A 17,310-nucleotide genomic window follows, 5' to 3' on the forward strand; every position below is an offset into this window, starting at 1 on the left:
TTTTTTGTGCATTTATTGCATTAAATTTTCTCTTTTAATTACATCACCGAATCTCCTATTAAATTAGCTAAATATCCAATTAAATTGCGAAAAAATTTGAAATTGATTGGCTGTATACAATTCAAACCGGTCAAACGTGTGCTAGTGTTTTGATCAAGTAAGTATAAGAAAAAGGTAAATTAGGTATTTTATATCCGTAAATTTCAGTAAATGGCTAGATTGCAAAATTTACCAAACGTTGGCTAGATTCAAAAAACCATGTTTCAAAATGGCTACGTTGCTAGTTTACCCTAAAAAATAACGCTAACTCGAAATATACTAATTAAATTAATACATCTTCATAGATGACTTCATTCCGTATTCGAATTACAACTCTTAATTCTAAGTTTCAAGCTTGAATCAGTGATTTAGTGAATAATCAAAGGACAAAAAAATATACCTTGTGTCGAGTATGAAATTATAACAAAATAAATTATCAAAGGACCAAAAAAAGGGTGAATTAGTTTATTAGCACAATTAACATATCTTTATTAAGAAAATAGCTCAAGTTTGAATTAATTAAGAGAATAGCCAAATTATATTTCAGTTCCAAAATTACCCTTATATTTAAACCTTAAAAAAATCAGATGCCTCAAAATTACCCCGAAGATTCTCAAGAACAGCGATGCCGATGACTCTCCAGATCTAGGCGATCTTCGAGGTCGAGAAGCTCCGGCGGAGAAGCGGCAGCGAAATTGGGGACGGGAAAGCGAAATCTCATCGTCATCATCGGCAATTACAGAGAGCTAGGGTTTGAATCACGAGAACAAAATTGTGAGTAATTCTTGTTTTCCAAACCAAAACGACGCCGATTCGTCTTTCTTTCGCAACAATTTCAGCGATGTTCTCTCTCTCTGGAGGGCGTAGGGTGGCCGTGGGCATGGAAGTAGGAGGGGTCGGCGCATGCGGCGCAGAGGAAGGGGCCGGCGGCGGAGAGGAAATCGGCGGCGATGGGGGGGGGGGATTGAGGAGAGGCACTTTGTAAATTCGCGAATCGGTTAATTTAATTAACTTATTGGAGTGAGTTAGGTTAATTAATTAACTGATTCGTGAATGATTTGAAATTCACAAAAAATTTACAAAAATCATAACTTAAGTAAATTGATATTCAAAGCATTCAATTAATTAACCTAATTCCGAATTCAGAGGAATCGGCGGCGGAGAGGAAATCGACGGCGATGTAGGGGATTGAGGATAGGCACTTTGTAAATTCCTGAATCGGTTCATTTAATTAACCTACTGGAGTGAGCTAGGTTAATTAATTAACTGATTCGTGAATGATTTGAAATTCACAAAAAATTTACAAAAATCATAACTTATGTCTATTGATATTCAAAGCATTCAATTAATTAACCTAATTCTGAATTCAATCATTTAGTAAATTAATTTTACTCACAAAAAAATCAGAAGGTAAACTAATATTCAACCAATAAGTTAATTAATTAACCTAACTCTCTCCAGTATGTTAATTAAATTAACCTATTCGCAAATTTACCAATGACGTTATGGTATGAACTAAAAATATGAGCTATTTGCTTAATAAAATGAAACTTGGGTTATTCCTCCATGACAAACTTGGTTAGTTACAACAAATTATTACAAAAAAAAAAAAAAAAAAAAAAAAAATTGACAGATTCCAGGCTACGTGTCGTTTGGAAATCGCTACGACGACAGGTATTTTTTTTTTTTTTTTTAGCAGCGTATTTTTATTTTCCTTTTAAAAAAAAATTCAACGAAATCAATTGCGATGAAGAAAAGAAAGTCCAATCTCCAATTTGCACTCGTATGATCCGATTCTGATTCTTCCAGTTCTCCTCCGACTCGATTCGTCGAACGAAACAAAGCGAACCCTAAAAAAATGGACGACGAGTTGCTCGAATTGCAGAGGCAATTCGAGTCCGCCCAAGAAGCCAAGTCCACCGTCAGATTGTCGGAGCGAAATGTCGTCGAACTGGTCCTCAAGCTCCGGCAACTGGAAATCATCGACTTCGACCTCCTTCACACCGTCTCCGGAAAAGAATACATTACTCCCGTACGTCCCTCTCAATAATTTTATATTTCTTAATTTTTAGAGCCACTCTGTTCTTCGTGTTACAAATTTTCGAGACTTCGCGTAGGACCAACTGAGGCGCGAAATAGTGGCGGAGATCGAAAAATTAGGGCGTGTCTCTGTGGTGGACCTCGCGGACTCCACCGGAGTCGATCTCTTCCATGTCGAGAAACAGGTGGACTGTGTCGTCGCCGATGACCCTGGGCTGATGCTGATCCAGGGCGAGGTGATCTCGCAGTCTTACTGGGACTCCGTTGCGGAGGATATCGACGATAGGCTTCAGGAAAGCAGCCAGATCGCTCTTGCTGAGCTCGCCGCTCAGCTTCAAGTCGGCTCTGAGCTTCTTGCCTCCGCTCTGGAGCCGCGGCTTGGGAAATCGGTAAAAAAAAATACATCTGTTTTTTTGTTTTTGTTTTTGCAAATTAAATTTTGTTGTGATGATAGTCATTTGCTTTTATATGTTTAGGGTTTAGTCTCTAGGTACCATTTGGGTCTTGATAATTGGATTGCTAGGTGGTACCGTTAGGCAATGTTTGGAATACGGATTTTACATGGAGAATGTAGATACCAAAATTTACTATTGTGTTTGGTAGTACTGGAGTGATACAATGAATTTTTTTTTTTTTTTCCCTTCTCAAATTTACCACGCTCCAAACATATGCTTAGAAAATTATATCAATTACCTGACCACTAGACAGACCTTAGGTCCTTTCGATAGTCTTATTTTGGTTTTGATGTTTTGTGTGTGTGTGTGTGAATAGGTTAGAGGCAGGCTTGAAGGTGGACAATTGTACACTCCGGCTTATGTCGCTCGGGTCAATGCGATGGTTCGAGGTGCAGCGAGGGGTCTCTCGGTTCCGACCAATTTATCGGTTCTGTGGAGCTCTCTGCAGCAACTTCTTCTGGAGATGAACGGGGCGAGCGGCGTCGCCGTAGATAGTTCGTTTTTCCAGTCACTCTTCAATGGGCTTGTCAAGGAAGGAGAGATTCTCGGATCGCTTCGCGCTGGAGTTCATTGGACCCCAACTGTATGTAGCCATTTGTTTTCTGTAGCTAATCGATGTTATTTAGCTGTATTAGCTAGTCAATATTGCAGTGAAACTATGGAATTTTACATCTGTATATTATTATTATCGTAAAGTTAAATTGGTTTTCTTACTCTTGATGTCACGTGCGATCGTGCTGCAGGTCTTTGCTGTTGCTCAGAAGGAATACATCGACTCGTTTTTCTCACAGGTCTTTGTTGCATTTAGATAGATTGATATCCACACTCTACCCTGCTTGCATCTTTAATCAATTAGTAGCTATATCTTATGGGATGCTTAGTTTATTCTCTCTGAAGTGGTTCCAACATCTCTCTTACCGTTGTTGCCTTAAATGGTGCAGAATTCTTTCATCAGCTACAATGTCCTTCAAAACCTTGGTGTTTCCCAGCCAGCTCAGTTTCTCAAGGTATTCAGTTTCTATTTTTTGGTTGGCAAATATAGCCATTTTCTGCCTCAATTTAGAGGACGATTGCGGGTCTGTGTAAAGACAAGCACTGAACTTCATGGCACTTGTCTTTCTCTTTGATCTAATTGATATTGTGGTTTTGCACACCTATTTAGTCCAGGTATCCTGAAGGTATAGCTTTGGCTTCTTTGTTTGTTCACCCCTCAATCATTGAGATGTTGGACGCGGCTACCGAAGATACACTTGAACGTTGTAGCTGGTGGGGAAAATTCTATACCAAATTTTCATCACAATGTGTTTTATTCTTTCTTTTTATATTCTATTTGGCGCACCGATGCAGGATTGATGCTCTTTCAGTATTACCTGCATCCTTTGGATCTCAAGATGCATCGAAAGTTTTGTCTCTTTGCCCTTCTGTTCAGCTAGCTCTGAAGGTATCAGTCCACTTTTTGCTAACTTTTTTTGTGATTACTCTTAACAATTTTGTGTAACATGTCGTTGCAGTCTAATAAAGCAGTTATCTTTGGGGAGTCGTACCTATTTAGTGATGGATTTATCAAGGTATTTCCTTCTATAATATGTGGTCGTGGTGCTTTATTTTCAATCCTCCAGTTTCTCACAGCCAGTATGTTTTGGGGCAACTAGGGGGTCTATGACCGCTTGGAGAAGGAAATGAAAACCTTTAATTCCTCAGAGTCATCTGGTCTCAATTTCTCAGTTGATTTGCCCGATAAAAAGATTGGACATGGTTCAACAAAGTTTACTGAATCTGATGATACTATCAGTGAGATAGGTAGTGGCAAACAAGCTGACAAGGGTTCAAAGAAAAAAAGAGGTAAAAGTTCTGGGAACCAGACAACAAGTGCAAATGAAAGTAGTATGAATACGCAAGAAAGCTCTGCTGTAAAATCTAAGAAAAACCAGAGAAAAGGCAAGGATAGTTCAGACTCAAAAGCCACTGGTAAAAAAGAATCTGTTAAAACAAGAGAGGACAACATTCCCCCAGAAGAATGGGTTCGGCAGAAGATTGCTGTCCTGGTTCCTGATTTTGAAGAACAAGGTTTGCTTATTCTATCCTTGTCACATTGATTCTGATTATCAGATAATATTAGTATGGATTTAATATCATTTTGAAATTAATTAGAATTAGTGGACTATGGCAGGTGTCGATGATCCAGAGAAAATTATTAGACCAATGGCGAACTATGTAAGACCTAAGCTAGTTGAGGTTTGGAAACAGAGAAGGAATATGTTGTTTACACAAAATGCTGAGAGGATGAAGATTTTGCTTGACAATCTGCAAAAGAAGATTGATGAGGTGAGTGGATAAATGCTCTTTCTTAGCTTGGTGTAAGATTTTCCAACCCAAGATTCCATTATTGAGTGTGTAATCGATGTAGGCGTTAATGAGAACCTTCTTGGTTGCATTTACTGTTAAATTCCCTGACAAAGACCTGTGCTTTCCATCATTGCAGTCTTTCTTGAATTTGCAGCTATATGAAAAGGCTTTAGATTTGTTTGAAGACGACCAATCAACTTCTGTAAGTTTGTCCCCAATATTTTGCGTTAGAAAATAATTACTTCTCTGATTGGAAAATGTGCAGAAGAAGCCTGACAATCTAAATCAACAGGCCATTTTGCACCGGCATTTGTTAAGAACGACAGCTACAGCTATTGCTGATACTCTCATCTATAACTTGGTACGGTTGGTTTTTGAATTTTGTAGTGCATACTAAATCTTTGTACACATTTGAAATATGAAATTATAAAAAATAAAATTTCTTTAATATAGGATGTTTACAACAAGATGAAGAATGGAGTAGAAGTTGAAGCTCAGGATGCAGACTCTATTTCACTTAGCCCTATAGAGAGAACAGCCATGGTATACAAGGATTGTCCATGTTATATAATGTTAATCAATGTGTCTGACAACTTTGTTCACAAAACTTTGCTAAAATCAATAATCAATTGCGCTTTCTCTTTGGTATTGCAGGCTAAGAGTTTTCCTGGACCTCTGTCAAGTATGGCTCTTTCTTTAGCAGATTACCTAGAAGGAAAGGTAAGTTATTGCTTTGCTGTGGTGATTTGAGATGAGACTGGCCATCTTTTGCGCCCACACACACACACACACACATACTGCACTATGAGTATCTTTGTTGATATCGTGCTTTGAATGTTCTGTATGGCAGCAAGTGGAAATATTTATGACAGCACTAAGAGATATTGCTGAAGAGAGGTTAAGATTTGCTTTATACCTTCTACCTGTTCATTTGGACTCTATGGAATAATTATATTTTCTATTTTACAATTTAGAACTAACAAATATATGTTTTCAGTGGACTAATGTTGAAAAGGCTAGACAAAAAATTGGAAAGAACACTTCTGCATTCGTATCGTAAGGTATACATCCATTAACTTTTGCATTGGATTTTATTTTAATCTTCCTCGTGGTTACAAAGGATCAGTGATTTTTAATATCTTTTTGCTTGATAATTATTTGATTTTGCGGCAACAGTGAAATGCACAGCCATATCTATGTGTTTTTTAGCTTTTCTTTGATGCTAAACTTCTTTTCATACATATTAGGATTTGACATCTCAAGTTTCTGCGGAGACAGATCCAATTTCCCTGCTGCCGAAAGTTGTTTCCTTGCTGTACATACAGGTTTTGATCATTATCATCATTATTTTTGTATTACTATTAATAACAATATTATACTTGGCCAATTTCTCAACATGAGTTTCTTTTGCATAGCTTCACCACAAAGCTCTTCAAGCTCCTGGAAGGGCTATTTCTGTTGCTATTACTCGTTTACAGGTAAATTCCCCACTCCAGCTATACGAGAAACACCCTCCAGACATGTTTATTACTTCTTTTATTTATTATCATTTTCAAAACAGAAGAGGAAACATATAGACTATGTTGTTGGTCAGTGTGTGGCTGATTGAAACATTTGTGCTAATGACCGAGGACTTTTCTTCCAAATTTTACAGGATAAATTAGAAGATTCGGCGTACAGGATCCTAACAGAATACCAATCCGCAACTGTGACGCTTTTAGGGTTAATATCTGCTTCGACCGGCGATGTGAGTAAATTACTCCTGTTCATCGCACTGATTCTGATGATGACGTTGGTTTGAAATGTCCATTCTGATGATGTCCACCGAGTAAATTACGTTAATACTCAGTGCTGATAGTCATTTAATCATTTGTTCTTTTGCAATCCAACCAGGAAGAAAGCTGTTCATCGGACAGAGTTTTGAGCAAGAAAGAGTTTCTGGAGGACCAAATGCCAGCTCTGAAATCCCTGGTGTTGACCTCCTCTCAAACTTGAATCGGCATCGTAACTGCAAAGAGAGTTTGGTAAAGACTACAGTGAAGGAGGAATAAAATCTGTGGGAAGCTTTGTTTATTATCTATCAACCCATGATTTTAACAGGGTTGGATGATAAGGCATTTCAAGTGTACTGTAGATGCTAGTTTTTTTTTTTTTTTTTTACTAGATTTCCATTGTTTGCTTAGATAAACGACTCACAGAACTCCCAACTTGTTTAGACTTTAATTTGCTTTCTTTTTACTATTATAACTCATGATACAACGTTTCAGACAAGACAAGTTGTCTATCAAACTCTGTTTGGTGAAATAGAAGTCGTGAATAAAAGAAAATTTGGCATCAGTGAAAGATAAGCCATATGTGCGACACCTGATTTTAAAATGAATTTGATTTCCTTGGGTGTGCTGCGTACTATGTGCGTGTGCTAGTATATCTTCTTTTGCGAACACTATTGTCTATTTTGTTATTTTCCCTCTTTTTTATATGTACAATCTCTTCGAACTAGAGGAAATATACGTCTTTCTCATTGGGACAAAAATACTTTCTTTTTTCTTTTCTCTCTCTCTTTTTTTTTTTTTTTTTTTTCTTTTTCCGTTTTGAAAATAATGATTCTTGAATTCTCTTCTTCAATTTTTTTCTCTTATTTTGTCCACAATCGTCGTTGAACTCAGTGGCATTCTCTCTATTTTATCTAGCTCCATAAATACATTATTATTTTTATTTTATGTCTTTTCAGTATTTTTTTTATTTTTTAATAACACATTTATACCCTGTGTTTTAGTGAAATATCGAGTTTAACCCTCGGTTTTCAAAAATGTCGAGTTCATACCCTCTTTTTAACTAAAATGACGAAATTATACCATCTGTTTAACTAAAATGACGAAATTATACCCTGAAATAAACAACAGTGTCACGAATATTTTTTATTGACGTTGGCTATAATATTTATATATAAACACCAATTATCTTTATTCATTCGCGCCATATATGTAATTTATTTAAAAACTAAAAAATAAACAACAGTCTCTTAATCGTGAAGAACACAGGAAGAGGCAAATGGGTAAACATCGATAGTTGATAGTCATCAAAATCGCATATTCGAACAGAGAATCCAGGATGTAAAGTTACAATTCGAACACGGAATAAAGTTATTTCTTAGGAGGTATGAGTTTTATTATTTAATTTCAATTTGGGGCTATTTTTATTTCAAAATTGAGAATTTGGAAGTTAGGGTACTGATTTAGATTTGAATCGATTTTTCTTATATAAGAGTTAATATCAATGAAAGGGAGATTTGTGATGTTGTTATTCATTTCGGGGTATAATTTCGTCATTTTAGTTAAACAGAGGGTATAATTTCGTCATTTTAGTTAAACAGAGGGTATGAACTCGACATTTTTGAAAACCGAGGGTTAAACTCGACATTTCACTAAAACACAGGGTATAAATGTGTTATTTTCCCATAAATAAATTATTGTAAAACATGAAATACATGCCAAAAAAGTCATAAAATTGAGATTTCAAAGATAATGCAAAATACACACAAAATAATCTTTTCTTAATGATCGATTTTCGTCAACCAACAGCGCGTTAGATATTCAAATTACGCGTAATGAAATACATGCCAAAAAAGTCATAAAATTGAGATTTCAAAGATAATGCAAAATACACACAAAATAATCTTTTCTTAATGATCGATTTTCGTCAACCAACAACGCGTTAGATATTCAAATTACGCGTAATGAGATGGTTATTCAACTATTAGGTAAAAACAACTAATTATTTATGCAGCATAAATAAAGCAATCAACAAGTTAAAAAAAAGTACATGGAGAATTGGTAATCCATTTAAGTGACAAACCACCTAATTTGGACGACGGTGAGCCTGGTGGCGAAAAGTAATTCACTATAATAATCAAAGGTACAAGGATTGATGTATGCATACTCCCTTTCAAATTTCCATTTCCTTCAATTCTCCGATGAAGTGCAATTTAATTTCCCTTATCTCTTTTTCACGCGACCTCTCCAGAAGATCGTCTCAACAAAATAATGCATACTGACGTTACTAAAAACAAGGAACATATGAAGTACAAATATTGAAAATAATTCTCTAACTCGTTGTCAAAGATAGGCGAGTTGAGAGATAAGTCGCCCGTGTGCGACTAAAAGATCAACTAACATGACGAAAACCCTTTGTGAGTTATGTTAAGGCTAATGACATGATCTTCTGTGATTTAGTGGATCATGAAACCAAATCTCATCATATCTCCAATGTATCTCGGAACTAAAAATAAAATATATTTTGTTCGATTCGTTAAGAAAAGAACATGTTGACCATGTGGCTCGGTTTTCTTGAACTAGTAGTTTCGTAGAGTCTTGGAACAATTTAAAAAGTTTAGTCAAATTAAAAACTATGTCATAGAGTAACTAACATACATGATCTTGTTTTCCTGGTCACAAAAGAGTGGTCCTCTGGTTTTCTATCACATGTATCAAACAATGAAAAGCAACGTGCGCTATGCTTGACTCTCGTTCACTCCTCGTTGACACACTAGCCAAAGTGAAGTGGATGGTCCTTTCTAGAGAAAAGACCTCTATCTTTAGTCTTTAGTGTGATTGTATAATTATATACGTACATTTAAGGAGGGAGATAGATAGTTGTGAGCCTGAATCTCGATTACTTTTGCTTGTGAGAAGGAGCCGCGAGCTGTGGATCTTTGTCTCGTCTGGAGTGTAGAGAGAAAAAATATCTCTAGTGAGAAAAAGTAAGGTACGAGAGGGGTAGATGTTCTCCAAGTTAAACTTATCTCGAGTCTTGAATGATAGGGTATTTATTGAATGCCTTGAGGCATAAAGGAGTTTGGATGGCCTTGGAGGCAAGGGGTTTTAGGCGAAAGGAAGGTCATCATCACAGGTCGTAGATGAGCAGGCCGTTAGCGCGTCAGCCAAAAAAAAAATGATTGTTCAATCACATTTATAGCTACAAACACTCATTTTGAGTAGAAGAAGTTTGGCTTATAGGATCAAGTTTAGACCTGTAAAGATCATTCACAAAATTTAAGCAACCAAGAATTTAAAGGAGGAGTTGTGTAAAATGCTTTTAGGCAAGGGGTTTAGCGGCGAAAGGCAGGTCGTTGGCAAGTAGGTGATCGGTTATAACAAGAAATGATGCTATCACTAGAGAAGGACTGATCACTTAAGTGCATGGCGCTAACAAGAAATATCGTTGGCAAGAAACGGCGGTTATGGAAACCAGATCGCCGCTGATCAGACGAGCTTGACGGATTCTTGTTCACCACTGATTTCGAAGACAAAAGATGTAGAAGATGAAGAAGAAGGCATGAACAGAGAGAGAGAGAGAGAGAGAGAGCAAGAGAGAGATTCAAATTCATGGTATTACCTATCTCTTGGCCGATGTGTGATTTTTCAAAACGTTTTAGTATGTATTAGTTAATATAAAAAAAGCATTTGATATGTCCTTAAAAAAAAAAAAAAAAAAAAAAGTGAAGTATATGATATGTTCATTGAAGAGTTATTAAGCCCTGGAATGCCATTTAATCAAATGCATCACCTAATTGGATTTGAAACTTGTACTTGATTAGTAAAAAGAAATTTGATATTTGGATTTATATTCCAAAAGTGTAAAAAAAATTAGAAGTCGAAAGAATGTAACTTTAGAGCAATTTATCCTTGAAAAAAAAGGCTTTTAAGGGTGTTCTAATCCCAAGATACATATTTTTCTAAATTTTTACATCTTATTCTTTATAAAACATAAAAAATAAAAAATAAAATTTATTAGTCATATTTTAATCCCAAGCTACTGTAATTAGTATACTTTTATCAAATTTCCCTTAATTACATCTTATTCTGTCAAAACAACTAAATTTATCATTGAAGATTTAAATGGTCATATTATATTTGATGACAAACAGTGTAACAATTAGGATTAAAAAAACTAGCATTGAAATGTCGATTTTCATACACCACGAAACCATATGTGCTTGAAGTGGACAATGTTTTGGTTTTTATTGAAGAAGATAGATAAAGTTCTTCAAAAGTGATGAAGATATGAACACAAATTCATCCAAATGTAAAATGAAAACTAGAAAACTCCCTGATTAAATCATATCAGGTAAATAGGTGACCTTGACGCAGCTGAAAAATACAAATTAATATACCCAGCACTACCACGAATGCACTGCCTTTATCTCGCAAGCTCTCAAGCGTTCTTATACAATACTTTCCCTTTTTTTGTAAGCATTTTCCTGCAAAGTGAAAGATACTCACTTGAGTATATGAAAGAACAATAAAAAAGAAAAAAAGAAAAAGAGAGAGAAATTAATGAAAACAAGTTACTATTGCCTGATTTCAATGATCTCAAAACAAATACTAGAAACATTTAACTCAGCAAACTCTTATGTTATGTGCCTCCTACACTACTCATAAAGAACCAAAGTTCCCAAGGTGTCATGTTTCCTAAATTAATGTCCACAATTTAAACAATTGTCTTCCTCTAAATGGAAATACAATACGTTAGAGGTTATTTCAATAAACCAACATACTAAGTTTAGTTTTTCATTCAGACTGACAAAATGGCTCAAAAACACGATTTTATTCTACCAAATTTGCTTCGACCATCGAATATGTTTTATCTATGTAATCATTCCCCGTGAACTACTATTAAATGTGCAATTTATGTTAAATCTTTTGACCCACCCAAAAAAAAATTCCAATCCAAAATTTAACCAGATTTAGTCTTACTCAGCTAATTTTCGGTAGATAAACTAACTACAATTTAAAATCAACCCCAAGGAAAGATGGATTCTCGGGTCAACTCCAACTAACGGTCAACCTGCCTAACCGTTTTTATTCTTTTCTTTTTAATTGGATTAAAAAAATGTGTTTTTTGTTATTTTAAATAACCATGGTGTCCGGGTTAAAACCCGACCATCGAATTTTGCGCCCACGGGGAATTGAACCGGGGTCTTCCAATGTCCCCAAGAATCGCGCTGATAGATACTCGTTCTCACTAGAGAATTATCAGAGAAGAAATAAAAAGGAAAATGGCTGTTTGTTTTAATAAAACGGGATACAAATGGTGACCTAAGGGAGTACAAAGTACTGACTAATTCATTTGATATCCTCCTAATCCCTTACTTTTTTTCCCTTTTATAGCACAACCTAACGACATAACCCCCCAAACTGACCTAACCACCATTACAAACCTAAATTAAGTACTAAAAAGCCGAAGGATAATAAAAGGCTGTATCCAGGGTCTTATCATTCACGCGCTTAACGCTAAACCAATCCTTTGTTGGGGTTATTTTTTCGGTTAAAAGAAATGAAAGATAAGAGGCACACAGTACAAACTTACTTTATCTTTGTATAATTAAAAGTTTTTTTTAAATGATCAGTATCCTTTCAAAAGACAAAATGATTAAGAGGTACACAAAAAATAAATAATAAAAAATCTTGACTGATTTTTTTTTTAAACTGTCCACGAGGTGACAACCGGGAGTCTAACCCAAATATTATTTAGCAATATAGCATGCCAATGCATTATCAGTATCACCTTATAATTTAAAATTTTAACACCGTAATTTATAAAATTTTGAGTCATACAAGATTATTTTTATGGTATAGCAAGCCAACAAAAAGCCATATAGCCATTTGGCCTTTCAGTGTATCCCACGTAGCTCCATCACTCACAAACATAATAAACGGATGTGAGAAGTTTTTATACTCAAGGTGCCAATTTGTAAATAAACCTAGAACTTCACGTGCTATTTACAAAAAAAATGTTCTGTAAATTATTTCTCAGGTTTTCAAACAGTTCACGTTTCAAAAAAGGGTTGTTTTTCAGTTAATTTTAACCGTCAGTTTTAAAAACATCAGTCAAAAGGCCTTTACTTAAATTGCGACGAAAGAAACGAAAGAGTAGACACACTTACTTTAAGCAGCGAACCTGGTGCCCTCCAAGCGAGTACAAAGTACTGACTAATTCATTCGATACCCTCCTATAATCCCTTATTCTTTCCCTTCCATAGAACAGCCTAAATAAATAACTCCCAAACTGACCTAACCACCATTACTAAAACGCCCAAGTATAATAAAGGGGCACCTAGGGGTTGTTTTTTCCGGTTAAAAGAAATGAAAGATAAGAGGCATAGAGTACACATTTACTTTATCTTTTTTATAACCTAAATTTTTTAATAAAATGACCAGTATCCTTCCGAAAGAGAAAACGATATAGAGGCACACAAAAAAAAAAAAAAAAAAAAAAACTTCTTGGGTTTTTTTTTTTTTTTTTTTTAACTGTCCACGAGGCAACGACCGGAAGTCTAACCCCGGGCCCTTTGGGGGGTTGCTTTTCGGTTACGGTTTTAAAAACATCGGTTATCAAAAAGCTTTTACTTAAACCACAGAAAAGAAACGAAAACTTACTTTTTTAAGCAGCAGCGGCCTCGAGCAGCTCTTTCTCGGCGCGCTCCCTGATCCTCCGCTCCATCTCGGGTCTGAAGTGCCTTATCAGCCCCTGAACCGGCCACGCTGCGGCGTCCCCGAGAGCGCATATCGTGTGTCCCTCGATCTGCTTAGTCAGCTCGTGAAGCATGTCGATCTCCTCGAGCTTCGCGTCCCCGACTTTCATTCGCTCCATCATCATCCACAGCCATCCCGTCCCTTCCCTATCAGTTAATTTTAATTTTAACTGGTTATTTCATTCACGGTCAACCAACCACCAAGAAAATAAAAATGCTGAAGCTAATGGTTAAGTTGTTAACCACTCTATAAAAACATGGTTAACAATTCTGCCCAGTTTTACCTGCACGGCGTGCACTGCCCGCAGCTCTCGTGCTTGTAAAAATATGAAAGCCTCGCGATCGCGTCGACAACGTCCGTCGATTTGTCCATCACTATCACCGCCGCGGTCCCAAGCCCCGACTGAACGGCCTTCAAAGCGTCGAAGTCCATCAAAACGTCGTTGCATATCTCCTTCGGGAGAAGCGGAACGGAAGACCCGCCAGGTATTATGGCCAAGAGATTGTCCCATCCGCCTCGGACTCCTCCGCAGTGACGCTCGATAAGCTCTCTTAACGGGATGCTCATTTCCTCCTCTACGGTGCAGGGATTGTTTACATGCCCGGAGATGCAGAAAAGCTTTGTTCCCGAGTTGTTTTTTCTTCCGAAGCTCGCGAACCACTCGGGTCCGCGGCGGAGGATTGTTGGGGAGACCGCGACGGTCTCGACATTCGTGACTGTCGTCGGACACCCGTAAAGCCCAGCGTTCGCCGGGAACGGAGGCTTCAGCCTCGGCTTCCCTTGTTTTCCCTCGAGGCTCTCTAACAAAGCGGTCTCCTCGCCACAAATATACGCTCCGGCGCCGAAGTGGATGTGGACGTCGAAATCGTATCCGGACCCGCAAGCGTTCTTCCCCAATAACCCATTTGCGTAACACTCTTTCCTCGCTTTCTCGAGGTTGAGTCGCTCGTTGACGTATTCGCCCCTGATGTAGATATACGCCGCGGTGGCTCTCATCCCGACTCCGGCGATCAAACATCCCTCGAGAAGCTTGTGCGGGTCGTGCCTCATGATCTCCCGATCTTTGCACGTTCCAGGCTCGCTCTCGTCGGCGTTCACGACCAAATACGAGGGACGGCCGTCGGAGACTTTCGGCATGAACGACCACTTGAGTCCCGAGGGAAATCCGGCGCCGCCTCGGCCGCGGAGCCCGGATTTCTTCATCTCGTTGACGATCCAGTCGGCGCCTTTGGTGACCAAGTCCTTGGTTCTGTGCCAATCGCCTCGCTTCATGGCTCCTTTGAGAAACGGGTCGTGCAATCCGTACACATTAGTGAAGATCCGGTCTTCGTCGGAAAGTCCGCCAAAGTGGGTCTTCTCCGGCGGCGGCGGTGGCGGAGCAGGCTGAGCTTGTGGCGGTGGTGGCGGAGAAGCCTGAGCTTGTGGCGGTGGTGGCGGAGAAGCCTGAGCTTGTGGCGGTGATGGCGGTGGAGTGCTCTGAGCAGAGAACGATCGGAAACAATTCATCCACTTCTCATTGTGATGACGAGCCAAACCCGCCCTTTGCAGAGACAGAATGCCCCGAATGGGTGCCTATCGAAAGATTATTAAAAATAAAATTAGACATAGCGTTTCAGCTTATATTTTAAATGTTCCAAATTCTAATCCAACCTACATATAAATTCTTCTTTAGGCCATATTTTCAGCGCAGATTTATTAATTTGAACACAAGCCACGCCTATCTGGTGTATAAAACGCTCAGAGACTTCACAATTCATGTTCTGAATGACCAAAAAGATCAAAAATTTCGCTCAATAGACCCAAATTGCAACGCTTAAGTTTGCTAACGGGACAATCATATTCACAATTAACCGAAACCAATAAAATCATATAATACCAACATGCTAATCTAATGCTATCATCAATGCTAAGCTCGATTAATCAAAACCTCCCCAAAAATAAAAAAATTTGAATTTTTTTTCGACAAATCCATAAACCCTAGGAAGAGACTGGAACGAGCTCGGGCAAAATCGAAAATAAATTCCATAGTAAAAAATAGAAAGAAAAAAGCTCAGAGCAAAATGGATTCGTTACCATGGAAACAAAACAATGATGTCGCAGAAGAACTTGGATCCAGTGACTGAATTTACGGTCTCACGAGAGAAAGAACTGTTTGGCTATTAAAAGTGCCACATATATATATTTTTTGGCTTAATTTTGGTATTTATCATCAACGGCCAAAAACGATTCATGGAGCTTAGAATTTAACGGTTCATATATCTCCGCTGTGGTGATTCGCTTTAACGAACGTCTCGTTGACTTTTGGGCTATTCCGTTGTGTTGTTTCAATTCTGAACAAAATAGACCGGAACCCATTAAGCCCATTACCATAATAGACCCATTTACGTTGAGAAATTTCAATAATATTATTATGGACCTCAAAGTTAACAAAATATCAAAATTAGATCTCTTACTTAAAAAATATCTAAAAATAAACTTTTTTTTCTTATTTCGAACAAAAATTCCCAACTGACCATATAGCATCATATGATATTGTATGTCATCGTATGACATTGTACGTCATTGTATGTCATGATGATCATAAGGGTATTTTTGTCCGAAATAAGGATAAAAATCTATTTTTAGATATTTAAAAAGTAATAAATTTAATCTTAATATTTTGTTAACTTTGAAGTCCATGTGATATGAAATTTCTCTTTATATTTTTATTTTAATGTTCTTATTATTTTATAAATAAATAAAATCACGTTTTCATAGATAAATAAATGGGAAATTAAATATTATGTAGGTTATAGAGTTTTTTTTTTCTTTCTATAAACGGTCCAAGGCCAAGGCTCACCAGAGCTCATCTCAAAAACGTTGGCCCAACTGCATTCAAAGCCCATCAAGCCCCTCAAACATTTTTTTTCTTTTTCTTTTTCTTTTTTTTTTTAACTAAAGAAGAATTTTGTTCTTTTCCATTCGAATAAAGGCTCTCATCAAAAAAGCTAAACTGTCTTTGGCAATAGATGTTGGGACTTGGGAACTGAATCACTCCACAAGCCTTTGAGGGCGATTCTTGTGCCTTAGACGTTATATTAAGTTAAAAGTTCGTTTTAGTTTTTAGAAAGAAAAGCTTGATTGATTCTATTGTTTCCATACAGATCTTGTGATAAAGTCTTCTCTTAGTTTATTTGAGTGGGTTTCTTGTTTTATCTTATTTATTTATCTGAATGGATTGGTCCCTTTGTAATTGAATAATCTGCTTCATTTTTTCAATCTTAAAGTGTCCAAAAAGTGAAAAAAAAAAACAAAAAAAACAAAAAAAAAAAAAAATTCTCTCACTAATCAAATTATGGCTACACCAATGATCATCATCTACCGTTAACAAAATCATCGCCACGATAAAATAAAAAATAAATAAATGAAAAAATAATCTGCGTTGATGGCGGATTTGATCACTCAACAATCACAAAAATTATGTACTATATTTAGTATATCGATTTATTTATATGTATATGGATCTCAAAAATTCGTCGTATAAAAACTGAATTAAACCGAATTGATGGCTACAAAAAAAAAAAAAAAAAAAAAAAAAAAAAAAAAAAACCCAATAAGCAACTTTGAAAAAAAAAAGAGATGAAATTGAGTTGTTTGATTGAAAGCTGAATATGAATAACAAAAGGCTGGACTCGGCCAAACAGTCGACGAACTCAACAGTTAATTAGGTTTAATTAATTATAACTGAGGTCGATTCATCATTGTCGTCGATATGAAGAACACATAGTAGGACTGGGGGTCATCGAGGAGCTCTTTGCGGGTAGACTTGAACTCGAAGAGACGAGAGATCCGGATGAAGACCTTCGGATTGTCGATGTGGAGAACTAAGACCAAGTCATGCTTTTGGGATTGTCATG

The 17,310-nt window shown here is 36.9% G+C and overlaps 2 protein-coding genes across 3 annotated transcripts; one reads left to right on the plus strand and one right to left on the minus strand.

Annotated features, from left to right (window-relative positions):
- Nucleotides 1–1,776: 1,776 nt before the first annotated feature.
- On the plus strand, nucleotides 1,777–7,217 carry LOC149381985 (E3 UFM1-protein ligase-like protein). Its single transcript, XM_089630795.1, has 20 exons — nucleotides 1,777–2,071; nucleotides 2,157–2,468; nucleotides 2,851–3,117; nucleotides 3,278–3,325; nucleotides 3,476–3,541; nucleotides 3,697–3,800; nucleotides 3,882–3,975; nucleotides 4,046–4,102; nucleotides 4,187–4,601; nucleotides 4,705–4,859; nucleotides 5,017–5,082; nucleotides 5,173–5,241; nucleotides 5,334–5,423; nucleotides 5,535–5,600; nucleotides 5,731–5,777; nucleotides 5,878–5,941; nucleotides 6,128–6,205; nucleotides 6,296–6,358; nucleotides 6,535–6,627; nucleotides 6,774–7,217. The coding sequence occupies exons 1-20, from the start codon at nucleotides 1,898–1,900 to the stop codon at nucleotides 6,873–6,875; spliced, it is 2,430 nt and encodes an 809-aa protein (XP_089486921.1). The 5' UTR covers nucleotides 1,777–1,897; the 3' UTR covers nucleotides 6,876–7,217.
- Nucleotides 7,218–10,835: 3,618 nt separating this feature from the next.
- CI51 (51 kDa subunit of complex I) lies at nucleotides 10,836–15,600 on the minus strand. 2 transcript variants are annotated; one of them, XM_089630514.1, is made up of 5 exons: nucleotides 15,488–15,600; nucleotides 14,828–14,986; nucleotides 13,698–14,797; nucleotides 13,319–13,560; nucleotides 10,836–11,139 (listed from the first exon to the last, which is right to left on the minus strand). In XM_089630514.1, exons 1-4 carry the CDS (start codon nucleotides 15,488–15,490, stop codon nucleotides 13,323–13,325), a joined length of 1,500 nt encoding a protein of 499 aa, XP_089486640.1. In that variant the 5' UTR covers nucleotides 15,491–15,600; the 3' UTR covers nucleotides 10,836–11,139; nucleotides 13,319–13,322. The 2 variants fall into 2 exon arrangements, with proteins under 2 accessions (XP_089486640.1, XP_089486639.1); XM_089630513.1 differs by having other exon boundaries at nucleotides 13,698–14,986.
- Between the last annotated feature and the right edge of the window lie 1,710 nt (nucleotides 15,601–17,310).

The sequence above is a fragment of the Urtica dioica genome, chromosome 11 (assembly GCF_054948205.1).
Source record: "Urtica dioica subsp. dioica isolate 48M chromosome 11, U.dioica_male_clone48M_v1_H2, whole genome shotgun sequence".
Classification (NCBI taxonomy): domain Eukaryota; kingdom Viridiplantae; phylum Streptophyta; class Magnoliopsida; order Rosales; family Urticaceae; genus Urtica; species Urtica dioica.